At 41.1% G+C, this 27734-nt stretch overlaps 1 protein-coding gene across 1 annotated transcript; it reads left to right on the forward strand.

The window, feature by feature from the left end:
- The first annotated feature begins 2731 nt into the window (after positions 1 to 2731).
- Positions 2732 to 27734, forward strand: SPATS1 (spermatogenesis associated serine rich 1). Its single transcript, XM_072733114.1, has 8 exons — positions 2732 to 2874; positions 9954 to 10101; positions 13560 to 13681; positions 15084 to 15245; positions 19028 to 19148; positions 19729 to 19791; positions 25241 to 25356; positions 25600 to 27734. Exons 1-8 carry the CDS (start codon positions 2748 to 2750, stop codon positions 25626 to 25628), a joined length of 888 nt encoding a protein of 295 aa, XP_072589215.1. The 5' UTR covers positions 2732 to 2747; the 3' UTR covers positions 25629 to 27734.

Here is a 27734-nt window from a genome sequence, read left to right on the forward strand (position 1 = left end):
CTCTCGGAGAGTGGTGAGACTCTCAGTTCTGAATCTAGAGAGATTGAGTTTATACTCCCCCTTTGTCAGTTATGACTGGACTAGTACTTCACCCCTGGAGTCTGTCTTTTCTCAGGGGGATGGTTCTTCTAGCACTTTACTATTGTAAGGATTGTTTTTTTTTTTTATTTTTTATTTTTAAATTGTAAGGATTAAATGAGATTGTGAACCTAAAGAGATTGGCATACCAGAGGCACTCCCCTGGGGAAGGGGCTGGGTTTTACTCGCTTTTGAATCCCTGCCCCTAGCACAGAGTCTGGCACATAGCAGGTGCTTGGGAGCCGTTTCCAGACGTGAACTGATCGGTGAGGCCCTTTGAAGATTTGGGTGCTGGTAGTGTTAGTGGGTTCTCAGGTCATTAATGCTCCCTCTCCCTCGTCTCTGCTGAGCCCCCCTGCCTACCACTGAAGGTCTTCCAAGGTGATTGCGTGTCAATAATCCACTCTACCCTCCTTTTCCCAGCGCCCTCTTTGTCTGAGGTCCTGTGATGCCTCAGCCTGAAGGCAGCAGTAGACTCTGTCGCCTTGTATTTCCCATGGCCTGGTTTACACTGCCCTCTGCCGGTACTTGTGGGACAAGCATACTAACTGAAGGTTTGCGTTGACTTTTTCTTGACATTGGGGAAGGGAGGCTCCCCTATATGGGCTGCTTGCAGTGCTGTTGGGGGGAAAGGTAATGTTTGGGACCCCCTCCTCAATTTAGCTTGCAGCTCCTGAGGCTTACCAAACACAAGAGGCTTTTTACCAGTGTCCCTGACCACGTGGCCATCAGATAATGCCATTTTTTTAGGCTCAAATTTCTCAGGCACTCTGTGTTTGGCCTTGGCCAAAAGGAATATGGTAGAGTTTATTTGATAGTATTCCCCCTCTGCTATCTAGTTTCTTCTGAATCCCTGGGCACCTAATTCTTAGAGCTGTTCCACCTGCTTTTGAGGGCCTGGGGTTGCCGGAGGCATCCCAGCCAAGCAAGAACCGGAATGGATCCTCCCCATCTGGTGCTTGCAGCAGCCTGCCTCGTTAACCTGCTTACACCACCCTGCCTTCTATCTGTTGTCCCTTCTCAGAGCTGAGCCCGGTCAGTGAACATGAAATGGAGTCCTGAACCTCAGAGTGGGAAATTGGGAGCTAAAGACCAGGCCATGTCCCACTGACCTTACCATGGAACTTGCTAGAAATGTACACCAAAGCCGCAGCTGAGGTCCCAGCTGATGGCCAACACAAGTCACCAGACGTGGATGGGGAAGCATCAGGCACCTTCTGGCTGCAACTTCATGAGAGACCCCAAACATGAACAGCCTAGCTTAGCCTAGTCGACCCCCATAATCAGGAGATAATAATGATAGTTGTTTAAAGCCCCAGAGTTTCGGGGTGATTTGATATACATCAATAGATATCCAGAAAAAGTGGTTTATTAGGATTGTGGGATTCTGGGTATCTGCTTTTTTATATTTTCTAAGATTTCTACAATGACCATTTATTTCTTTTATAATTGGTAAGGAGTTGTTATTAAGAGTGAAAACATGGGGGCACCTGGGTGGCTCAATCTGTTGAGAGGTTGAGCTGCTTCCTTCTGCTCAGGTATGATCATGGGATCCTGCCACTGAGCCCCTTGTCCGCCTCCCTGCTTAGGGGGACAGTCTGTTTCTCCCTCTCCCTCTGTTCCCCCCTCTGTTCACGTTCTCTCTCAAATAAATAAAATCTTTTAAAAAAAGAAGAAGAAAAACACAATCTAATTTTTTCTCCACTTCACCAAGGGAGAAATTAGGTCTGAATTTGAATTGAGGGACTTAAACCAGACTTGGGGAAAAATTTTCCATGCAAGATTAATTAGATGCTGGAAAGAATTAGAGACACATTCAAGTCGGGATGATGGAAAGAGTGGTCGATTTGGAGGGAGGAAACTTGGAAATGAATCTCAGTTTTTTGGGTGACCTTGAGCAAGTCCTTGCTCAAATTCAGCTTTCTATTTTGAAAAATGCAGCTGGCTGCTTAGAGAAGATAACATCCAGCAGGGCGCCTGGCCCAGAAAAGTGGTAGGTGATCCTGCCTAATCAATGCCAATTATGAACAGGCATCTGCAAGCTTTGTGCAAGGCCTGTCTTTCAACTGCCACCAGGGGCTACAGTTCCAATAATGATATCTGCTTGGAGAAAAATCACAACTCTTAAAAAAACAAAAACAAAAACAAAACCAGAAACACTGAGCAGCTCTCATAGCTGGCAGGGGCGGGGAGTACAGCCCTGCGCGGCCCCGGGGGCCTGGGGACCCCCCCCCCCCCCCCCCCCGCCCCGCGCAGCTGGCCGCCCCGCTGCCCCTCGCCCTCGCGCTCCACTCGGGTTCCTCGCTCGCCGGGTGGTGCGTTGGTCTCGCAGCGCAGACGGTGGAGGTCTCCGCAGGGGGGGGAACGGGGGAAGGAAGCCCGGGGATGGGAAGGGAAGAAGCACCCGGGGCGGGCGGGGCAGTGATCCCGGGCGGAGACAGACCCCAGGGGAACTCAGGGGACGTCCGGACGAGGAAAGTCCGGGGAGAGGGAGAGAGGGAGGCCGGCAGGGAGGCTCTGATGCACATGTCAGCCCTGCCCTCTGGGCTTTTCAAGGGCTTGTGGACTTTCTCTTTCTTTGCTTTGATGGATGCCTTTCTTACAAAGGTCTTTTCTTTGTCTCCGGATTGCTTTTAATACTTAAAATCAGCACATGCATAGCCGAGTCCATGCACGCTGGAAGCTCTCCACGGGACTATCATCTCCCCTCCATCTGCAGAGCGACCCGCAGCAGAGAGCTGGAGAAGGTTCAAGAGAAAAGAGACTCTGACATGACGGTGGTGGAGAAGAGATACAGTTGAGTTGAAGAAGTCAGGAGGGCTGGGTGTGGATTTGGTCCCCAGATCCAAGCATACTAAAGCTGAGAAGTTCAGACCACTTAAAATTTAAAGGGAGGCCAGTTTGCGAGCATATAGAAAGAACTCCCTGAATAGTAGCCCACTTCTGTGTTAAGCCAAGATCTGATGAGGCAGGTAGCAGCTCAAAGCTGAGATTCTCAAAATTACCTCCTTGGATCTCATAACGGCCCCAGGGGTATATTACTAATGATAAAGAGAGCCAGAGGTTTGAGCTGCCCAGGACTTCAATCAATAAATGGTGAAGTTGAGATTTGACGGTAGTCTTCTGGTCCCCCAAACCTATACCCTTTCATCTACTACTCCCCCCGCCCCCCTTTGCTCAGCTGTTAGTATATTTGTGGCACTGTTTATGGGCTGGGGCAGCTCAGGTGGAAAGTATGAATACTTTAAGGAAAGGTTTAAATTAAATAATGGATGGTGGCTCCCTAACCAGTTCTGAAGGCTGAGAAGGGTGTTTGGAGGCACACTGCCTTTAGAGAACAGGATCATGGAGCGGAACAGCCATAGTTTCTCGGAAAACCTTGGAATGAGTATATGCCTAGGTTGGCATTTATAGGTGAGTGTCCTGCAGGCTGCAAAAAGGGAACATTGTAGAATGTTCTGTCTCTGCCCCATCAGATCATTGCTTGGTTCTCAGTCTTTTGTATTACTGATCTCCAATCTTCTCCTTCTCCTCCTTTGCATGGAGAGAGAAGTATGACTCCCCGGGCCCACCCAGAGGCGGGGACCAGAAGAGCAGAAGGAGTTAGAACCATTAATTGCCCAATGTGGCTAGGTGAAGGAGAAAAAGGCTTTGGGATTCTAACTTTAAGCTCCAGACTTTTTTTGCAGCTTCCAGGTTGAGCTCCAGGTGATGGAGGGAGCTGTTGTTTTAAAGGTGGGGTAGAGGGGCTTCATGTTTTTGAGTTAGGGGTACTAGAAGAGCACCGGACCCTGAGATTCCCCAGAGCACATTAAGCAAAGGTGTATGACTTCCTTTTCTGTTCTGTAGGTGTGTCCCGTCAGCAGACCGTATCTGAGCTCAGATTAACATGGAGTTCATGGGTTTCGAGCAGGAAGGGGCTCCACGAACCAGTTGGCGATGAATGCAAAACTGTGGGTGTATGTGCATTTTTCCAGCAAGGAGAGCCCATTGCTTTCATTACTTCTCAGGGGACTCTGTGATCCAAAAAAGTTAAAAACCACGGTCCTACATACACTTAGGTTGTTTGTTGAGCAGATAAGCAGGGGTGAGAAACTGAGTGTTTGTTTAAAAGGTATCCATATTAAGCTAACTTGGCTTAATGTATTATTTTCTGCTGCCAGACCATGCTATTGTGTAAATCGACTGTGATGACAAGTATGTGAAAGTGCCTTGGTTATGTAAGGTGTTATTCCTGCCTAAAGAAATGGAAATAATTAGCGTGAATTCCACAGATGGTACCAAAGAAACAGACTTTCTTCTAAAGTCTCCATTTCTCCCTAAATTCCTTTCTTGTTGCCAGAACTTTCTCTTAGGTCCTTTCTGTTGAATCATAGTGTTTTAGCCAACTTGTTAGAACTTGTTAGAGTTTCCTACCATTCGGCTTACTGGACATTGAATTTGAATAACATTTATCAATTCAAGAAGGATGTGCCCTAGCTGCTTGGTATCACCGCAGCCCAGTGAGCTAGATAGAGGTGGGGCAGGTGATGGGAGCTGGGCTGGGGAGGTAATAGACTTGCTTGAAGTAACTGGATGTTACTTGTTTACAAAGAGTTGGGGGATCCCTGGGTGGCTCAGCGGTGTAGCTCCTGCCTTCTGCTTGGGGGGTGATCCTGGGGTCCCGGGATCGGGTCCTACATCGGGTTCCACATCAGGCACCCTGTGTGGAGCCTGATTCTCCCTCTACCTGTGTCTCTGCCTCCCTCTCTCTCTGTCTCTCATGAATAAATAAATAAAATCTTAAAAAAACCAAACAAACAAAACCAACCAACCAAACAAAAAAAACCAGAGAGCATCATTGTCAGAACCTGAGGGGTCAGACTTGCAATTCTAGCACTCTTCTACTTGAGGGATTGCGGAGAGGCAGCCAGAGGCCATGTTTAAGTGTCTACAGGTTGGATTTGAGGCTTAGTTACTTCTAGAATGATCCTGTAGTCAGTTCAATTTGGAGGATGTGCTCTTTGCCTGTTTAGCAGAGAGATGGCTCTTCCTACCTGCCTTGCCTGTCAGACAAGTCTTCGCCTGCTACAGCAACCACAGGCCACTTTCTAGACAGTTGCCAACACAAAACTTCTTAAGCAAACAAGGAAATATGCTAAATTTGTAGACACGATTTCACCGCTTGCTGTTCAGGGTTATGTAATATATTTAAAATTTGGTCCTAAAATTAAAAAAAAAAAAACAATCCATAGCAACCAGTTCTTGCTTTGGTGAACTCTCCAGTCCTCTAAGAGCAAATATAATTAGAATGTTTACATGCTATGAAAAGGCAACCACTGGGGCCCTGGGTGGCTCAGTATGTTAAGCATCTGACTTTTCACTTTGACTCTATGACCTCAGGGTCGTGGAATTGAGCCTCGACAGAAGGCTTGAATCTGAGCCCTGCTCAAAATTCTCTCTCTCTTTTCCTCTGCTCCCCCACCCCCTCATGCATTCTCTTCTCTGTCTCTAAAATAAATAAGTAAATCTTTAAAAAAAGATTAGGCATGATCCCTGGATCCTGGGATCAAGTCCCGCATCCAGCTCCTTGCAGGGAGCCTGCTTCTCCCTCTGCCTATGACTCTGCCTCTCTATGTCTCTTATGAATAAGTAAATAAAATCTAAAAAAAAAATAAAGTCAACCACTTATAGGTAAATTTCATACCTTTTTCACAGATATGTTTCTAGAAGTAGAACCACTGCATCAGAAGTGCACTTCTCACAGGCTTTGGAGGATGCATATGGCTGAGTGCTTTTTAGTAAGATGGAGATGTTTCCACTAGCAATGTACAAGAATGCCATTCCCCCAAGCTGTGCCAACTTTGGGTATTTGCAAACTCATAGCAAATATTGGTATCTTGTTTTTTTTTTAAGATTTTATTTATTTATCCATGAGAGACACAGAGAGATGCAGAGAAAGAGGCAGAGACACAAGCAGAGGGAGAAGCAGGCTCCATGCAGGGAGCCCAATGTGGGACTGGATCCCAGGTCTCCAGGATCACGCCCTGGGCTGAAGGCGGTGCTAAACCGCTGAGCCACCTGGGATGCCCTGGTATCTTGTTTTAAATTCATCTCTTTGATTATTAGGAAGGATGGATTTTTTTTTCAAATGTGTATGGGCTATGTGTGTGTGTGTGTGTGTGTGTGTGTGTGTGTATGTTTTAATGAATTACTTAATCATGTCCTTTGACCATTTTTTTTCTCTTTGTGTATTTATTTTCATCTTATACATTTATAAAAACTCATTATTTGTTGTAACTGTTAACTCTTTTTCATATTATGTATGCTATAAACTTTCCTTCAGTTTATAGTTTGCTATGGAAGGTTTTTTTAAAAAAATATTTTATTTATTTATTCATGAGAGACACACAGAGAGAGACAGAGACATAGGCAGAGAGGCAGAGACACAGGCAGAGGGAGAAGCAGGCTCCATGCAGGGACCCCGATGTGGGACTCCGTCCCGGGTCTCCAGGATCACACCCTGGGCTGAAGGCGGCGCTAAACCGCTGAGCCACCCGGGCTGCCCCGACAGTATTTTTGAATGATCAATTCTTTCCTTACAGATATGAAATGCCACTTTTACATAAAACTTTATTCTATGTACATTTTATCTTTTGTTCTCTTGATTTATCTGTTAGGGTTAGTGCCATACCATCTTGATTACTGTAACATCAAACTACATTTTATAAATTATACTCTATAGCTCTGTAACCTTGAACAAGTAATTGGGCATTTCAGAGGTAGAGTTCAGTGATTCATCAGTCTTATGTAACACCCAGTGCTCATTATATCATGTGCCCTCCTTAATGTCCATCACCCAGTTACCCCAACCCCCCACCTCCATTTCATTAATTTCTGTTTTTATTTTATTATATCCTTTCTTATCATTTTGAGGGGCTTATTCTTTTTTTCCTTATTTATTGCATTGCAAGTTTAGCTCATTACTTTTGGAATCTTTGTTTTTTTGTTGTTTTTAAAGATTTATTTATTTATTTGAGAGAGAGAGAGAGAGAGAGAGAGAGAGAGAGAGAGAGGGTGTATCAGCAGGAGTGGTAGAAGGAGTGGGAGAGAAAGAATCTCAAGCAGTCTCCGTGCTGAGCACAGAGCCTTGACGGGGGACTTGATCTCAAGACCCTGAGATCATGACCTGAGCTGAAATCAAGAATCAGATGCTTAACTGACTGCACCACCCAGGCATCCCTGGAATCTTTGTTTTTTAACCAGTCAGTTCTACCATGGACATTTTTCAGAGTTGTCATCTCTGAGGTTGAGTGGGCCCAGCAGCAAATGTGAAGTCATTGTTAGAAACTTTGCTGAATGAGCACTGAATAACGCAGAAGGTGTGTCAGTGCCTTGGAAGAATGTTCCAGAGGCTTTGAGGAGCACTCATTTAAGAAGTGCTGCATCACCCACATACTTGTTGCATTGAGGTCAATTTAGGTGGAAAATGTGGACATAGCTGATTGAGTTGAAGAGTGATTCAGTAATCAGACTTTTGAATGCAAGGTTTCAGAATGGCTTATATGAACCAATTTGTTTTGCTTATATTTTCCTTCTTTGAACATGCACATGGATGATCCATGATTAAAATCTAAAATTAAGTCTGAGAGAGTGATTCAATAAATATATAATAAAGCATTCTGTCACAGTTTAATTGGCAGCCTTTGTTCTTTGTAGTACATAAAATACTAATGTTATTAGAATTGCTGGTGCCTCATATTTGGTGAAATACAGGATATACAGTAAATGCATTTCAGGTTCTAGTTTCTACTTACTGCTTTACTTGGATAACCACAAGTTTTGATTTATAGTACTTATGTCATTGACCATTAAGCACTTCATGATTTCCATCACCATGTCTTCTTTTATATGAAATATTTAGAAGTGTGGTTTGAGTTTCCAAGCTTATGGATGTTTTTTGGCTGTCTTTTTATTATTGATTTCTAATTGTATTGCATTGTGGTCAGTGTGGTCTATATTACATTTGTTGACACTACTTTCATGGCTTGTAGGTGGGTGGTTGCTCCTTTGGCTACTGGGAACCTGTGCTCTCTTCTTCATAGCTCCATGTCTTTTTCAGCCCCTCCCCTGGGCTCCACTTCACCCAGCTACTCACACCTCAAGCAATCTGTTGACCCTTCCTTTACCTGGGACTGCTCTAGGTACTGTGGCATATTCCAGAATAACTCTTCCTATGTTTGCCTGGCTCTGAGTATTACTGAGATGCTTCTTAACCAAATGATACCCAGGTCTTCCCCTGTAGGTCTGGGTCATAGCCCTGGAATACGTATGTTGAACAAGCGCCCCAGGGTGATCCTCGTAACCAAGCAAATTAGAGAAATTCTGTGCATTTGTGAATCAGCAAGTGGGATGGGATAGAATGCAGTGGTGGAGCTAGACTTGAAGAGAAGCAATATCACTGCAGAACATGAGGCTAATTGCTGGAGGGGAAGGAGGACTTACTCAAAATGCGGGTTCCCAGGCCTCACTTAGGGAGACTCTAATTCGGTGGGTTTGTGATGGGATTTGAGAATCTGTATTTTTAACAGGCTTCCCAAGTAATTTTGATGCAGGAAGTCCCTATGCCATATCCTGAAAAACCCAAGAATGGGGATACTGGCGGGGGGAGGGAAATTACTGGAGAGTCACGTAGGTCTGATTCCTACTTTTTGTAATTTCCTTATGCCTACAGGTTACATTGTATCTATGGAGCTTCTATGCTCTGTAAAGTTATGCATATATGGAAATGCAATAACCATTCATCTGACTTTTTTTTTAAGTGACTGGCCAGGCACACAGCTCTATAAAATGATGAGAGAACAGATTGACTTTCACGAATCAGTAATTGTATAGCAGAGTGAAGATAATACTTATGATTCTCTAGCTGACAGCCCTGGCTTTCAGGACTGCCTTATTTGTAATTGAAAGTGGTTTGGGGAGTTATAATTCTTTTTCACTTATGTGCTCAAATATTTGTTGAGCATCTACTTTGTGTCAGACACTATTCTGGATACTGCGAAGGTGAATAAGACATCATAATAAGTCTGGTGGGGAAGACGTATATATAAATTAATGACAACTACAGTGTGAGGGGAACCCATGGAAATTTCTGATGGCACTTCTTTGGATTATTCATCAGTCTTTCCATGAATAAATCCTTTGGAATATTGTCTTGAGATGCTCAATACAATGTACAGATGTATAGCTTGATTCAGATGTTCTCTCTTCCACTTAATTCAAAGTAGGCAGACTCTGGAGGGACAAGTGGTCTAGCATAGTAGTTAGGATTTTTTTTTTTTTTTGTAGTTAGGATTTTTGACATTAGTGTCACAAGAGCTGTGATCAAATCTGGACCTAGGTGTTTATTTTCTGTATGATCTTAGGCAAGTTGCTTAACCTCATCTGAGCCTTAGTTCTCTCATCAGTAAAATGGAAGGATAAGCAATACTTATGTCTGTGAGGAGTTATGGGAATTAAGTGGGATAATGTGTGTAAGGTGTTAATATGATCCCCAATACACAATAACAATAACTGCTCAATAAATGTTAGTTTTTGAAACTAATTTATATAATCTAGGGAACAAGAGGGAGGGGTGGGCATTTAATTTCCTTAATGGGGATCCCTGGGTGGCGCAGCGGTTTGGCGCCTGCCTTTGGCCCAGGGCGCGATCCTGGAGACCCGGGATCGAATCCCACGTCGGGCTCCCGGTGCATGGAGACTGCTTCTCCCTCTGCCTATGTCTCTGCCCCTCTCTCTCTCTCTGTGACTATCATAAATAAATTAAAAAAAAATTAAAAAAATATGTTTAAAAAAAATAATTTCCTTAATGAAATCCAATGGTGATGTGTTTTCAGGTACTAAACACAGTGATTTTCTGGAATCTAAGGGATGCTTTGCCAATACAACACCCTCTGGCAGAAAGGTCAGCCCCTCATCTTCTGTTGAAACATGTCTTAGTGTGAGTGAGCCTCCAGGCCCGTGCAAAGTGTCTGTTCACCTAGAGTAAGTAAAGGTGCAATGAAGACCATAACTACTGGGGTAAATTCTGACCAGGAAGCCCAACATTCTGAGAGGTAGCATGTCATGTTTGGCCAGAGCATGGATTCTGGAGCCAGACTGTCTACATTCAAACCCTAGCTCTGCCAAGTTCATCTGTATGAACTTGGAAATATTACCTCCTGGGTCTCAGTTTTCTCATCTATGAAATGGAGATAATATTTCATAGAATTGTTTTGAGGATTAAATAAGTAAATACATGGAAAGTGATTGGAAGACTCCATGGCATACAATATGTGCTGCCTGTGCAAGCTTGTTATTATGAAGTTCAAAAGCAAGCGAAACTAAGCTATATTTTTTGGAATACATACGTAGTGGTAAATCTTAAAGAAAAGCAAAGCCATGATTACCATAAGAGTCAGAGTCAGGATAGTGGTTAATTCCTGAGGATGGGGACACACACATGGTTTCCGGTGAATAGTGGGTGAGGGGAAGAGTGCGAGGGGAAGGCTGGCATTACAATTGTTTGTAAAACTGTATTTGTTGTAAGTGCTTTTCTCTGTTTAGATTTCTTTACGATAAAAAGTTTTGAAAGCCTTTTTTAAAAACAATGAAAGTAAGTGCATTGTAGAAATTTTGAAAGTATAAAAACAATGTTATAAATCATGATAATTTTACCTTTTAAAGAATCAATGTTAATATATTTTTTAAAGATTTATTTTTAAGTAATTTCTACACTGAACATTGGGCTTGAACCCACAACCCTGAGATGGACCATGGAATGTCTCTGAGAGTCTCATGTTATACTCATTGAGCCAGCCAGGTGCCCTCTCCCCCTAGATCTTAAGCTCCTGAAGGCTGAGACTATCTTTGAATTCCTAGTGTCTAGAATGGTGTTTGCCACAAAACGTACTTAGATAATGTTTGTTGAGTAAACAAACATTATTTGTTCTAAATTTTTTTTTGAAAATTCCTTTTATCTTTGCAATCTTTTCTATATAATTTGTTTAGGAAAGCCTTTAAAAAATATTTAGGAAAAAAAATATTTAGGAGAGACATATATCACCCGAATATTAAAATTATCATATGTTCCGAACTGGGTGGGGGGACTCTGAGTTATTGCAATTTTGCTCTATCTGCATGTTATAAAAGTTAAAGGATATTTGTATTCATATGTTTATTTAAAACCAGAGAGGATCCCTGGGTGGTTCAGTGGTTTGGCGCCTGCCTTCGGCCCAGGGCGTGATCCTGGAGACCTGGGATCGAGTCCCACGTCGGGCTCCCTGCATGGAGCCTGCTTCTCCCTCTGCCGGTGTCTCTGTCTCTTTCTCTTTCTCTTTCTCTTTCTCTTTCTCTTTCTCTTTCTGTGTCTCTCATGAATAAATAATTAAAAAAAATAAAATTTAAAACCAGAGATCATGCTATATAAGAGTTGTGAGTTACTGTACTATAGTTGTTTATGATTTCTAGGCACCATAAAAGAGTTAGACTGCAGCTCCAGCTCTGACCCTATGTGTGTTTTCAGCATTACCTTCTCTGTGGTCCATTTCCTTTTCAAATGGAAATTATTATATTGGTCCTACCTACTTCATAGGGGTATTAGCAGAGAGCAAATGAGACGAGGATCATGAAGTTGCTTGGAAGCTATTCAACTATGACAGTGATGTAATATTATAAGAAAATATTCCATGATTTGATAACAGATACCTAAAGACACCGGCTGAGGCCACCTGTCAAATGCAACATCACTTAAACCAGAAGTGATTGCTTTTTCTGCTGAAAAATAGTTTGTTGTAGGTTTTTTCCTAATGGCCAGGAACTTCAGCACTAAACGCAATGCTCTGTTATTACAACCATTTCAGTTTAGGTTTGCTTTTTGATTACGTCTTCCTCTTCTCTTTATATTTATTGATTTTTCATTTCAATTTAATGGTTTTATCAAACATGCATATCTTTTGGTGACAGTTTTATTGAAATGTAATTCACATAGTGTGTAATTCACCCTTGTAAAGTGTGGAATTCAATGGTTTTTAGAACATTTTTGGGGCACCTGGGTGGATCAGTTGGTTGAGCGTCTACCTTTGGCTCAGGTCATGATCTTGCAGGCCCAGAATTGAGCTCCATGCCAGACTCCCCGGTTGGCAGGGAGTCTGCTTCTCCTTCTCCTGCCCCTGTTCATGTGCTCTCTTTCCCTCACTTACTCTGTCTTCCAAATAAATAAACAAATAAAATCTTAAAAACATTTTTTTAGAATGCTTTCATCACCCCCAAAAGAAGCCTGTATTCTTGAGCAGCCACTCCCACCATGTCCCCTATCACCCCAGCCCTAGACAACCACTGATGTACTTTTTATCTCTATAGATTTGCCTATTCTGGACATTTCATATAAATGGAATATGTGATCTTTGGTGTCTGGCTTCTTTTATTCATTGTCATGTTTTCAAAATTCATCTATGTTGCAACATGTATCAGTACATCATTCCTTTTTAAAAAAAATTTGGGGTGAATTATATATAACATAACACTTGCCATTTTATCCATTTTTACCCACTGGCACTAATTACCTTTCAATGTTGCACAACTATCACTGCTATTTTTTAAAAAGATTTTATTTATTTATTCATGAGAGACAGAGAGAGGCAGAGACATAGGCAGAGGGAGAAGCAGGCTCCCTGCAGGGAGCCGGATGTGAGACTCGATCCTGGGACTCCAGGATTATGCCCTGGGCTAAAGGCACACACTTAACCACTGAGATTTCCAGGCGTCCCTCACTGCTATTTTTAAAACACTTTCATTACTCCGGACAGAAGCACTGTTCCCATTAAGCAATGATTCCCCATTCTCCCCTCTCCCTAGACCCTGGTACTCTAATCTATCCTAATCTACTAACCTCTACCTTTTGTCTTTCCAAATTTACCTATTAAGATATTTCATATAAATGGAGTCATACAATATTTGTCCTTTTGTATTTGGCCTATTTCATTTAGGACAATGTTTAAAGTTTCATTCATGTTGTGGCATGTATCAGAACTCCATTCTTTTTTATGGCTGAATAATATTCCATTGTATGTCAATGTCACTCTTTGCTTATCAGTTCACCTGCCAGTGAACATTTGGGTGGTCTCCACTGTGTGGCTAATGTGAGTAACGCTGCAAAGAACATTTGTTTACAAGTATTTGAGTCTCTGTTTTCAATTCTTTGGGTAGGCGTGGAATCACTGGGTTATATGGGGATACTATATTTTAACTTTTTGAGAGCCACCACACTGTTTTTTAGGATGCTTCTTTTCACTATGTGTCAGTCCCGTCAGACTGTGAGTAAATAAATGATAGGATGTGGACATTTATGGAGGGGCAGGCCTCGTTATTGTGAGGGTAGTTCTAGTGTAAACTGTGTAAAATCAGGTTCTAACTACCCATTTAAGAACATAGAAGAATCTAATTGTTCCTCTTCCTCTTTCCAGCCTTGCTGCAGATTTAGATCTGAAATCCTCCTCACATTCTGTTCACTCCTCTGAAACATCATTGCCTGAGGACCCGAAGGATAAATATCCTGAGGAGTTCAGCTTGCTTAAATTACAGACAAGTGAGTATGTCATAGCACCTCCTCTGCCTGCCTGCATGTCCAGGGCTTTCCAGAAGTCTGCCAGACTATTGGGCACTGTTCACTGAAGACTCAGGAAGTGCTAGGTGTTTGACACATTTTGTCTTAATTCTTACAGTGACTCTGCTGCAGAGCTATCATTATATATTTTTCAAAACTGACATGGCTTTATATAAAAATGATAAAAGTACCATGGCAAAGTTTTAAAATAATATTTAGAGTATAAAAACCCCTTCTCCAGTGTTTTCCAGCAGTATCCCCATTTTTCCCCATAGCCATGAGGAATTTTGAAACATGTATGTGTGTATACGTATGTACTTATGTATATATAGGTTGTAGTATATATACAACCATATTTGCACTAGTGGAAAATAGTACATAAGAGATCATGGATTTCTTTCTGTGTGAATACATATAAATCTAGGTGGCTAATATAGACCTACCCGTTTTACACAGAAGACTTGGAGAGACTTGGTCACTCATACAAGAACACCTAGCTAGGAAGTACAGTGATGGGATAAGGATCCGAACTTGCCTGCTTCCAGAGCCCATGTTCTTTCTTGGCCACCACAGAGCCCAAGGGTTTCTCAAGCAACCATAGAGCTGTTAAGGATCTCTCATTGTTTAAAATAACTTTGGCAATTTTTAAAAAAATATTTTATTTATTTATTTATTCATGAGAGATACAGAGGAAGAGAGACACAGGCAGAGGGAGAAGCAGACTCCTCGCAGAGAGCCCGATGCAGGACTTGATCCCTGGACTCGGGATCAGGCCCAAGCCAAAGGCAGATACTCAACCGCTGAACCACCCAGGCATCCCTCACTTTAGCAATTTTATAGAAAAAGGATTGAATGAGGAAACAAAGACCTGCCTGAGGGCACGCAGGGGCTGTCCTCATTTGCTAGGGTTTCATGGATACATTTTCCTGTGTCATTCTAGTGCATATGTGCACCATTGTTGCTGCCAACACCATGGTCTATCTGGCTAAGTTGCCATGGTTGGCCTGGCCCTTCCCTGGTTGATGGGCCTTCTGTTCCTCCTATCTGCTTATCAGAGTGAAGGTTGGATCACAGGTGCTTATAAAACTCTCTGAGCTTCCCATTCTGTACATCACTTCCAACCATAAAATTGGCTTTATTTTTGGATGAGTGGGTAAAAAGGAAAAAAAAAAGAGGCCTCTTAGATACCTTTCTCTCCACTTCCCTTCCTTTTGGAACCTAATCTCCCAGAGATTAACCCTGCCCCTGATGTGGAAGCAAGGAATTATACACGTTGATAAAGTACAGTACAGTCAGAGTTACCCTGGGACAACTTTTCTGTCATTTAATTGCATTATGTGAGGCTGGGAGAGATGCTGATGGAAGGATTTCTGATGTCTTGCAGAAGATGGGCATCGTCCTGAGTGGACATTTTACCCGAGATTTAGCAGCAATATCCACACCTACCATGTTGGAAAGCAGTGTTTCTTTAATGGAGTCTTCCTTGGCAACAGGAGGTCTCTATCAGAGAGAATAGTGGACAAGTGCTTTGGGAGGAAGAAATATGGTAATATTTTCCTCCTGGACCTTGACTGTGCCATGCCTAAAAATACTTTCTTGAGTTGGGTTCTGCAGGCCCAATGTTCCGTGGCTGGTGTCAGCCCTCTGGGGTCACTATGTCACTCTAGTGCAGCCAGGAAGAAAGGAAAGTGAAGGGTATGGTTGGCAGACTGTACTTTTTGGCAAAGAACTCCCAACATATGCTGATCCACATTTTTGTTTTTCTCTGAATTTCAGAAAATGCTAATGTGACATTTAAGTCCTCAGATAAGTTCTCTCAGCTATTTATTAATAGAAACCTTCATTCATGTCTGAAGAAAATAATTTTTGTTTCAGTTAGATGCTGCCCATCATATGTATTTAAATTGTGCATTATAGTCTTCAAAAGGAAAATATCCCATAAACCCTAACCTGAAGTGCACACTTTATTTCATAGCTTATTATATTAAAAGTAATTGAGATGAATATATATATATGTGTATATATATATATATACATATATATATATTTGTAACATGGTGAATTATCTGTCCCAACCTACCCAAAATAGATTTACAAAAAGATCCTAGGGTTGCTGAGTACCAATGGACCATTATAGCACATTTTTCTCTAGAAATACCTGTATAGGAGGCAGCCATTGCTGAATGTATTGCTGTGGCAGGAATACAAAGAGAAAAAAAGAGAAAGTTCTCATTTTTTTAAAGATTTATTTTTTTATTTAAGATTTATTTATTTATTCATGAGAGACACAGACTGAGAGAGAGAGAGGCAGAGACATAGGCAGAGGGAGAAAGCAGGCTCCTTGCAGGGAGCCTGATGCGGGACTGGATCCTGGATCCCAGGACATGACCTGAGCCGAAGGCAGGCGCCCAACTGCTGAGCCACCCAGGCGTCCCTGAAAGTTTTCATTTCTGAGTTTCAAAACAGACCTTTAAACTTGTAGCAGGGGCAAATAGTTTTGAAGATCAAAGCTTTTGTTTGAATAGAGATGCCCAAGAAACCTTTTTAAGGGAGACAGGAGAGTGGTCACTGATGCGGGAGCCTTGAGGAGTCCTGCATCCTGCTTGATTCCTGACACCAAAATCTAGCAGGTGATCAGATGTGGCTCTAGCTGGGGTTTCTGCTTCAAAGTGTGGTTGAGGGAGGACCTCCAGCGTCAGAGTGAATGGCATCTGCTCTGACTGAGCAACAGAGTAGTGAGAGCTGTGGGCAATGTTTGGGCAGAAAACCAGCCTCAGGGGTTCACCCACCCAGGAGATGTGAAAGAACAGCTGCATTTGTGCCCCATGAAGACAGAGGAGGTTTAGACACAGAGAAAGGATGAAATGAAGAGGGCAAGCCAGGAGAGCTGCCCAGGTCTCACAATTGAAATGCTGGGAGATCACCGTATGGTGCACTGGGGACCATCAGGCCAGGGATCATAGAACAGATTTATGCCTCACCTGATTCATTGTGGAGGAGGCTGGCTTCCTGAGGATCAGACTAGATGACACATTTTAGCAGACAACAGAAATAAAATGCCAACCTTCAGAGAGTAGCAGAGATAAGGTGGATATCAGATACCAGTGTGGTTTGCGGACAGTGACCCAAAGCTTTCCACCAAAGCCCCGACATCATATGAGCCTGTTGGACACACCCTTCTCACTCCCAGCTGACATGCAGCCATACTGTAGAACAGAAATGATTTATTTAAATATGAAACAACTGAGAAAAATCAGGAAGGGACTAAGTTTAGCTGTAGAGTACTTAGGAAGCTCTTGGTCACGGTAAGACGAAAACCAAACTATCAGAGGCTTAAATCAAAAGATATTTATTATATATTTAACAAGAAGCTTTGGAATCTAGGTGGCCTATATGGACTGGTTGCTGAGTGATGTCATCAAAGATATAGACTCATTTTGTCTTTCTGTGTTGCTATTCTAAGTTGTGTTGAATTTTTGTCTTCACACTTGTCATCTTATGGCCACAAGAGAACTGTTGCAGTTCCATGCATCATGCCTATATTTCAAAACATGAAAAAGAGGAATCTCTCTTGTTGCCTTCCCCTTTTAGAATGAAGGGAAGTTTTTCTCATATGGTCCTTAGGAGCCTTCCTTCCACCTGTGTCTCACTGCCTAGAACTGGGCCAGTAGCAAGTATTTATCAAAAATAAATGGGATGATCATGACTGACTCAAATCCTAACCCTAGCCTATCACTTCCCTTCTAACTCAAAGTAAACATTATCCTGAATTTTATTATTATTACCCTTCTATTTATTCTTTTCTTCCTTCCTTCCTTCCTTCCTTCCTTCCTTCCTTCCTTCCCTCCCTCCCTCCCTCCCTCCCTCCCTCCTTCCTTCCTTCCTTCCTTCCTTCCTTCCTTCCTTCCTTCCTTCCTTCCTTCGTTTTATGGTCTTTATACATACTAAATAAATGCAGAGGTATACTTGTGAAATATTTATTGAGTATATAGAATAAATTATCACAATCACTTGCATGCTTCTTATTCTGTTTAAGAAATGGAGTATTGTCTTTATATTTGAAGTTTCTGAGAGGCTTCTTCCTGAATATGACATATTTTCTCCCCTAACTCCACTGATAATCCCTATTTTGCCTTTATTACAAAGAAAAGGTTTTTTGGGGGGACATTTTCAAACATATGTCAGACTAGAGAGAAGAGCATAATATTACCTGATCATTTAGCTTCAGCAATTATCAACATGTGGCTTATCTTGTTTCGTTTTTATCCCTCTCCTCCAGGGATTATTTTAAAGCAAATTCCAGGCATCAGATAATTGCATCTGTATATATTTTCAGTGTGTACCTCTTATAGATAAGGATTATTTTTATTAATATGACCACAATACCATTTTCATATCTTAAAAAGTGAATAATTTCTTAATGTCACTAAATATTTAGTGTTCAAACATTCAGTTGCCTCATGAATGACAAAATTTAAACATATTTATAGTTTGAATTAGGATCCAAATAAGATCCACACTTAGTGATTAGTTAAAATGTCTCTCAAGTCTCTCTCTCTTTTTAGAAAAGATTTAATTTATTTATTAGAGAGAGAGCACGAGCTGGGGGAGGAGCAGAGAGAGAAGCAGACTCCCCACTGAGCGCGGAGCCCTACTCAGGGCTATTCCCAGAACCCCAGGATCATGATCAGAGCCAAATTCAACACATTTATTATAGAAAAAACCCAATCAAAATATGTTTCATAAATGGTTGACTCTAACCCATTAGCTATGATGAGGCCATTGGTGGAGTTCCTTAAAGACCTAACTTGTTGTCATAAATGGAAGAACAAAATGTGGTCTGTGGTTATGGGTTGTAAGGAAATTGGCCTGAAGATATAATTTTTGTCTTCTATAGCTCTTCCTCGTTAGCTAATTTCCTTCTGAGATCCAGTCAGAGAGGCAGAGTCTAATTACGGTTGCTTCTTAAGCTTTATAGGACACAGGGATTCAAAGTGCACCAATGCTCAGATTTCAAACAATTTCTCATTCGTTGCAGTTACCTTTGATTCACCATTCACTTTAAACCAAAAAACATCCCATCTGAACCTAAGCTATTCTTCTTTCCCAGGGTGAGGTAATCATGACACTTTCTGGAAAATCTCCCAACACAGCGTTTCTCAAGCACACTTTTCGTCTTCTCAAGGGAAGACAATCACAAACAGCATAATAATATGTACCTCATAATAAAACATGACATTTTCCTGTTTCCATTGTCATATCTATAGAGCATATCTTTGGATTGCCTTCAGTCCTTTTTATGATCTTGTTTTTAAATATCTTTCACAGATATTGATCCTAGGAATGGAATACCAAAGTTAACTCCAGGAGATAACCCATATATGTACCCAGAACAGAGTAAAGACTTCCACAAAGCAGGATCAACTCTCCCACCAGTGAATTTCTCCATGTAAGTGAATGCCAGGATTAGTTCACTAATTTTAAAGGAATTGAATCTCTCTGTACTATATATGAGGTATATTTCATAAGGAGTAGATTCCAACAAAACATGGTTGCTGACAATTCCTAAAAACTTTCATCTCTCATTCCTTAGTGTCTGTACACATGCATATGTGTAATTGAAATTATACACAGGATCTTGACTACCAAAATGTGGTTGTTAATTTTGCCCCTATTAGTTATTACCACAAATCTGAAGACTTTTCAGTTTCATACAGAATCAGATTGTTTATTAGTGACTTCTGTTTGGATTGATGTACACTTGAAACTAAGACTGAAGCGACTGAGGAGAAAGGGAGGTTCATTAGGTTAAAAGAAAAGAGTTGGCATATTACATTAATATTTAAAAAAAACTGATCATGTTTGGCTTAAGCATGTTTAGTAAAAATTAAAATAGGAATTATCACCTTTATAGCTTTACAGTTTTGAAGCCCATGGGTGGCCATTAAAACCAGAAAATAAGACATTTTATTGAATACAATGATAGAAGTAGAAGCCATACCAATGTTATGGTTGACTTTTTTTTTCAGAGTGCCTTATGAAAAGAAATATGATACATTTATTCCACTTGAGCCTCTTCCACAAATTCCTACGTGAGTTCTCTCACCATGTTTTATACTAACCGATCTTTACAAAGTTATCAGTTATTTATAATTTTCTCCTATGGAGGAGCTCATAGACACCCAACACAGAGGACCTTTGACACACCAGCAGGGGTGGGGAAGTTTGTATAGAGGGTTTTTGGTGAGACACTTGGAGGGCAAGTACTATGGAGTCTGGCAGCTGGGTTGCCCACGTCTTCAGCTAATACAATGGACAGCCTGCCAGAGGCCCTGTGTTGTGCTAGGTATGCACTATGGGGAGTTTTATTGGAGAAAAAAGACAGGGTCCCTGATTTCTAAAACCTAAGAGCTGTTGGAAAAGAAAGACCCATGCTTAAATGAATGCAGCCAGGGAGGATGGTAGAGTTTGAAGAGGCAGAGAAAAACCCATCGGAATAGTCTCATGCTTGAGGGGAACTATCATTCCTCTGATCTCATATTTTAAGTTCAGCTCCATTCTGAACCTCAGCTATTTTCCCAAGTAGGGTTTAGACCTAGAAAACGATATGTGTCAGTATAAAAAATTTCACTTTCCAGGGGCGCCTGGGTGGCTCAGTCAGTTAAGCATCTGCCTCTGGCTCAGGTCATAATCTTGGAATCCCGAGGTCGAGCCCCATAATGGGCTCCCTGATCAGTGGGGAGTCTGCTTCTCCCTCTGCCCCTCGCTCTGCTTGTGCTGTCTCTCAAATAAATAAATAAAATCTTTAAAAATATTATACTCTAAACAACTAGGCAACCTAGAAAAAACTGGATAAATTCCTAGAAACATACAACTTAACAAGACTAAATTATGAGGAAATAAATCTGACCAGGCTAATGACTAGTAAGGAGGTGGAATCAGTATTAGAAACCTGCCAATGGGATCCCTGGGTGGCGCAGCGGTTTAGCGCCTGCCTTTGGCCCAGGGCGCGATCCTGGAGACCCAGGATCGAATCCCACGTCGGGCTCCCAGTGCATGGAGCCTGCTTCTCCCTCTGCCTATGTCTCTGCCTCTCTCTCTCTCTCTCTCTCTCTCTCTCTCTCTGTGACTATCATAAATAAATAAAAATAAAAAAAAATAGAAACCTGCCAATGAAGTAAAGCCCAGAACCAAATGGTTTCACTGGTGAATTCTCTCAAAATTTAAAGAAGAGTTAATTTCATTCTTTCTCAAGCTCTTCTAAAAAAGTGGAAGAGGAAGAACACTTCCAAACTCATTTGATGAGGTCTGCATTATTCTAATACCAAAACTAGACAAGGACACTACCAGAAACAATAATTACAGGCCAATATCCCTGATGAGCATAGATGAAAAATCCTCATCAAATGATTGGCAAATCAAATTCAACAGTACATTAGAAAGATCATATACCATAATCAAGTGGAATTTATTCCAGAGATGCAAGATGGTCCAATGTCCCTAAATCAATGAGTGTGATCTACCACACTAACAGAATGAAGGATAAAAATCATTATCATCTCAGCAGATTCAGAAAAAGCTTTTGAAAAAACTCGCCAAAATTTCATGGTAAAAACTTTCAACAAACTGGGTACAGAGGGAACATACTTATTCCTCAACACATAGAGGACTGTTCAAGATCTTCATATATTTAATTTTTCTAGGATATTATCAATTTTTTACATTTTCAAATTTATTTTTTATTCCAAAAAGTCTTATTATTTAAAAAGTTTCAGGGACCTGGGTGGCTCAGTAATTGAGCATCTGCCTTTGGCTCAGGGCATGATCCTGGGGTCCTGAGATCAAGTCCCATATCAGGCTTTCTGCAGGGGGCCTGCTTCTCCCTCTGCTTATGTTTCTGCCTTTCTGTGTGCCTTTCATGAATAAATAAAATCTTTAAAAATTTTTTTCCTCTCTTCTTTCACTTATTGTTTTCCCCTTTTCATTTATTTTGTGTGTTTGTGCTCTATCCCCCTTTTTCCTCATTAGGTTAGATAGTGGTTTGTTTGTGTATATGTTCTTTTAAAAGCAGCTTTAAAAATTTTAGTATTCTTTTTACATATTGTCTCTTTCTTTGTTTTTAAAACATTAATCTTTGCTTCTATTGTTATGATTTCCTCCTTTCTGCTTATTTTGGTTTATTTTTCTCCGCCTTCTTCTTCGTTTTTAAAAGTAGACTCCACACCCAGCCTGGAGCCCAATGTGAGGTGCGAACCCATGATCTGAGACCAAGACCTGAGTTGAGATCAAGAGTTGGACACTTAGTCAATTGAGCCACCGAGGCACTCCTCTTTTTTTTTTTTTTTTTGAGTAATCTCTACACCCAGTGTGGGGCTTGAAGTCATGCCCCTGAGATCAAGAGTTGCATGCTCTACCAACTGAGTCAGCAAGGTGCCCTTCTTTTTCTGTTTTTTGAATGGGATATTTAATTAATTTTTAAAGTTTTAAATTTTTCTTAATATCTATACTAAGGGTTATGAAAGTGCCTCTGACCACTGCTTTGCTTATATGTTATACATTTTGATGTGTAGGTTATCCATATGTATATATATTTTATATCTATCTATCTATCTATCTATCTATCTAAATTGTTTTTGAGAGACAGTAGGGGGAAGGGACAGGGGGAGAGGGTGAGGGAGAGAGAGAGAATCCCAAGCAGGCTCCATGCCCAGTGCAGAGCCCAACGTAGGGTTCAATCCCACGACCCTGAGATTATGACCTGTGCCAAAATCAAGAGTTGGAGACTTAACTGGCTGAGCCACTCAGGCACCCTAGATTATCCTTATTTTTTTGAAGAATTCTGCAGTTTGTGTTGGTCTCTTTCTTTTGGTTAAAACATTACTTGATTTAAAATTTCCAAGTGAAAGAGGTTTTTGATTTTTATTTTGTAATTCATTTTTACTTTTATCATCTAATGACCAGAACATGTTGTTTTTATTACTTTTATTTTATGAAACTTAACAACTCTTCATTGTGATGTAATACATGTTTAATTTGGGGATTGTCTCTATATATATTTGAAGGTGGTCTATTTCATCAAGATGCAAAGTTAGATACATACCCAGAAGATTTACTTTAAAAATATTTTATTTATTTATTTATCATGTGCAAGAGAGTGAGAGAGAGTGAGCATGTGAGTGGGAAGAAGAGAGAACCTGAAGCAGACTGCACTGAGAGCAGAGCCCAACGTGGGTCTTGATCTCACAACCAGGAGATCATGACCTGAGCTGAACCAAGAGTTGGATGCTTAACTGACTGAGTCACCCAGGTGCCCCAGATTTATCTTTTTAATTAAAATTGTTCTTTTGTCCTAGCTTGGACTGAAAATGGTTGTGCAAATATTAATATATTTCTGTCTCTATTGTTAACTGTAGCCATTAACATTATAAAAATATCTTCTTTTTAGATAAACTCAAAACAGACTCTTCACTGTAGAGAAGAAACTGGTGGTTACCAGAGGGGAGGTGGGTGGGGAGATGGGTGAAGCAAATCCTGGGGATTGAAGAAGGCACCTGTCATGATGAGCACTGACTAATGTATAGAATTGTTGAATCCCTAAATTATACACCTGAAATGAATATAACCCTGTAAGTTAACTGACTGTAATTAAATTTTTTTTAAAATCTTCTTTTTCTCATTTAATGCTTTTTGTCCTATATTATACATTGCTGGATATAAAGATTACATCTCTTACTTTGTTTTGTTTGTATATGACTAATATACTTTTACCCATTCTTTTGTTTTTACATTTTCAAATCACTTTGTTTTAGGTCTGTGTTTTATTTTTTATTTTTAAAAAAGATTTATTTATTTATTTATTTATTTGAGTGTGAGAGAGAGAGAGAGAGAGAGACAGAGAGAGGGAGCAGAAGCAAGGGGGAGCAGCAGAGGGAGAAGGTGGCTCCCTGCTCAGCAATACAGGGCTTGATCCCAGGACCCTAGGATCATGACCTGAGCTGAAGGCAGACACTCAACCAACTAGCCACCCAGGTGCCCCTAGGTTTGTCTTTTAGACACAGAATTGGACTTTGATTTTGTGAGCCACCCTAAAATTTTTTTTCTTTAATAGGTGAATGGAGGGGCACCTGGGTGGCTCAGTTGGTTAAGTGTCTGAGACTCTTGATTTCAGCTCAGGTCATGATCTTGGGGTTGTGAGATGGAGCCCTACATCAAGCTCCATACTCAATGGGGAGTATCCTTGAGATTTTCTCTCCCTCTGCCCCTCCCCCCACTCACTTGTGTTTTTTTCTCTCAAAAAAAAAATAGGTGAATTAAGATAATTTGAATTAATGATTTGACATATTTGATTTCAATTCTATCATATTTTGTTACAATTATTATGCATATTATATTATTTTTACCATGAGTCTTACTGTTTTGATTGCTTCAAGAAAAGTTAAAGAAATTATTTGTTTTGATGTTTAGGAAAGCTTGTGGTTTTGTTCCAGTGATTCTTTATGCTAGAATCTTTCTATATTGCTATATGCTAGAATCTTTCTATATTCTATTTCTATAGAAGAATCTTTCTATATCCCATACCGGTCTTACTTGGGCTTCTACTATTGTTCTGTCAGTTTTGCATGAGACCCTTGACTCCCACCTATTACCCATGTGGTCATCCCCTGTTTCCTGCTTGCAGGGACTTCCTCATCGCTAGCAGATTTATTGGGGCATTTTTCCAATCATGGTGCATTTCTCCCTAGATGTATGAAAATTATAGCTGCCAAAAGATGAAATGATTCTTCATCCCTTTTCTCTGACTCATCAGGAGTCACAATTCCTGGTAACTCTTGGAACATACGCAGTGTAGCCCAGCATATGTCCTTTCAAATCTCTACAGACTTGGGAGGAGGCTAAGCGTCTGCATTAGCTGAGGCCGTAACAAAAAAACAAAGCACACTCAGGTGGGATTCTGAAGAGAGCGTAATGAAAGGGCTGTTTACAGATGTATAAACAGGTTGAGGGAACTCACATGAAAGGGTGAAACAGTCAGAGGCTCTCTCCAGTGGGAAGCTGTTACCACTCCCAGGTCTGAACAGCAAGAAGAGTGATCTTGTTGCTCAGTGTGGCAGGAGATGGAAAAAGATTTTCTGGAAGAGGTTGTGGCAGTGGAAAATGCAGCCACTGCCAAAACTGGGGTTCCTCAGGATATCAACGGGAGTAGAGGAGCTAGGTGAGAAATTCACCCAACTTCTCCTTGCTTTCTGGTCTCCTGCTGGTGCCTCCAGTGGATTAGCCAAGCCCAGCTCAAAGGTAGGGGCATATGATGGGTTCAAGGTGATGCAAGTTGCAGGGGTCAGATCACTGGGCAGAGAAGGGCAGAAAAGAGATCTGACTTTGGGAGAGAGACAAATGCTGAAAACTAACACGGTGTTTTATTTTGTCATCAGTCCTAAGTTGGAGGACTTCTTACTTTGGAGGATGTAATTCCTTATGTCCTGAAAGTGTTTGTACATTTTGCATCAGACAAACTCAAACTCAGGTGTTGTTTTCTTCCTACAGCTTGCCTTTCTGGGTGAAGGAGAAGGCCAACAGGCTGAAGAATGAGATAAGAGAGGTTGAGGAGCTTGACAATTGGCAACCAGCATCCCCCTTGATACACAATTTGCTCCCTGCTGGTGGGTTAAATAACCTTCATAGAATAGTATAAAAACTGAAGGCAAGCCCAGAAGAGGCTTTTGAGAGGCTTTGCAGTAGAGAGGAGAGAAGGCAAAGCCTTTCCCAGAGTGGATGGTGTCCTTTACCCCAACGTAGTCCCTTGGGCCGAAATCATGGCCAGGCATCGCTAGTTGAGTGTGTTGGTTGAGCATGGTTAGTCTTGTAATGGAGCACAACCTTTAACTCCATGCCTCTATCCACAGGTTCTTTGGATTCCCCAAGACAATCCTGAACAGAAAGAGGCCCATGGAGCATGCACTGACTGTAGTCTGGAGAGCCTCTTCCAATTGACCACTTCTGTCAGTGTGACTGTTCTAAATCAAATGTTTGACTTTGATGAGTAATCATTGTGCTTTGCTTTTCTTAACTTTATATTTTGAAAGTTTTCAAACTTAAAGTTGTGAGAATCATACAATGAGCAACTACCTACATATCCTTCCCCCAGAATCTACAATTGTTAACATTTGTCAAAATTTGTGCATTCTCTCTCCCTCTCTCTCATTGCTATTATTATTTTGTGGAATTATTTGAGAATGAGTGGCAGATGTCATAACCTTTTACTCCTATAGACTATATACTTTAATATGTATCTCTGAAGGTCAAGGAGATCTCCCAACAGTTGCAATACAAATGCCAAATTCAGGGAACTTAACACTGATGCAATTCTACCGGTAGACAGCCTGCCTTCGGTTTTATTCAATTAAATTTAGTTTTTGAAGGATGCTCTCAAATCAATGGTAGAATGCAGGTATGAAACTTTCATTAGTTTGGTAAAATTGTTCTCATTTTATTAATACTATTTGAGATTTTTCTCTCCTATTCATTTGGTACATGTCAGAAAGATGTGAAGGCTGGATCGCCAGTGGTAATTCGTACATTGTCCTGCTACTCCATTCCCCATTTCTGATGGTTTGTTCACACAGCCAAGCAGAACGAAAGCTCAGTGAGTACCATTCCTGAATCTTAGGGCCTTTCATCAATCAGACAAGAAGCAAATACTTGGAGAAAAAGACGGGAACAGAAGTCAACTGTATATAGGTGGGCTGTGATCCTCTGTAGACAAGCCAGTGACTCGGCATTTTCATAGCCAGTCTGCTCTGCCAAGGAGACCCTCTGGTTGGCTAATGGGGGGTGCAGGTCTGGTCTCCTAAAACCTTAAAGTGGAAAGAGAATTGGGGCCCAGACTGACACTCAAAATGCCCAAGACACAAGATATGATTTCTTTCCCTGTCAAAACAATATCTCTAGACATAGCCAGAGTAAATGAAGCAGGTTTAGAACACAGTATATTCGTGCTTTCTTCATACACATCATTGGACCAACTAGCAGAAAACATGGTGGTTATATTGCCAACAACTGTGTCTGACCACTCTGGGTTAGCATCAGCATGCCTCTGTGCTGATTCTCTTGCCCCTGGGACACAAAGCTCATCCCCAACAAAATCCAGAAAAGAAAATAAGACCAAGTAATTAAGAAAGGGAAAGAAAAAAGAAGGCGTCAACAGATGTTCTCAGATACATTCACTCCTGAGAAAAGTTTTTGTGCTTCTATTACTTAAAATATATGAAAAGGTCAATTGCAACCACCCGTGTGGATGGGTAATGGAGAACACAGTGTATACGCAAAAAATGGTTCTGCAGGAATTTCCAGATGGGATTATCTAGGTGGAACAGGAAACTGCTCTCAGAGGGGATTCTGGTGTGTTGGAGGAAGAAGTCCCTCCAAAGTCCCAGTAAATGTATTAAGCAACTGAAGTACAGTTTTAGAAGATGCATAGCAGTCTCAAAATTTCAAGGAGGTCTATATAATTCCTACATGCTGCTCTAAACTGAACTAGGTATGATTAAAAAAGAAAGCTATTGAATAATTGACCTCCTGGAGTTGCAGGGCCACATTCCGTCTCCTGGAAGTCAGGGTAATTTTTTATTGGATTTGGGGTTCTCTGTGGGCACATCTCAGTGGCCAGGACTTACTCCATGGCATTGACAAAAGCTGGCAGGTGAGGAGTTCCACTGCTAACTTTGGGCAGGACATAAAGGCATGTGCATGCATCTCTTGGGGAGAGTAATGCATAGACCAAATGGCCAAATGGGAAAAATATGTGGATGACATAGAAGGACTGTCATTCCAGTCCTTCTTTCTAGGCACAAAAATATTGGATCTTTTAAGATGTGAAAATTACCTTCACCTCACTTTAGGTTCCATGGTAAATAGCATGGGTGTGCAGGTGTGCATGTGGGTGTGTGCATATGTTCATTTCTTTAAATAACTGCAGCTCACAGGCTTAATAGAAACAGATTGTACATGACATTTCCAAATAAATTCATTGGAGTCACAA

Source organism: Vulpes vulpes, chromosome 1, assembly GCF_048418805.1.
Source record: "Vulpes vulpes isolate BD-2025 chromosome 1, VulVul3, whole genome shotgun sequence".
NCBI classification, from domain to species: Eukaryota; Metazoa; Chordata; class Mammalia; order Carnivora; family Canidae; genus Vulpes; species Vulpes vulpes.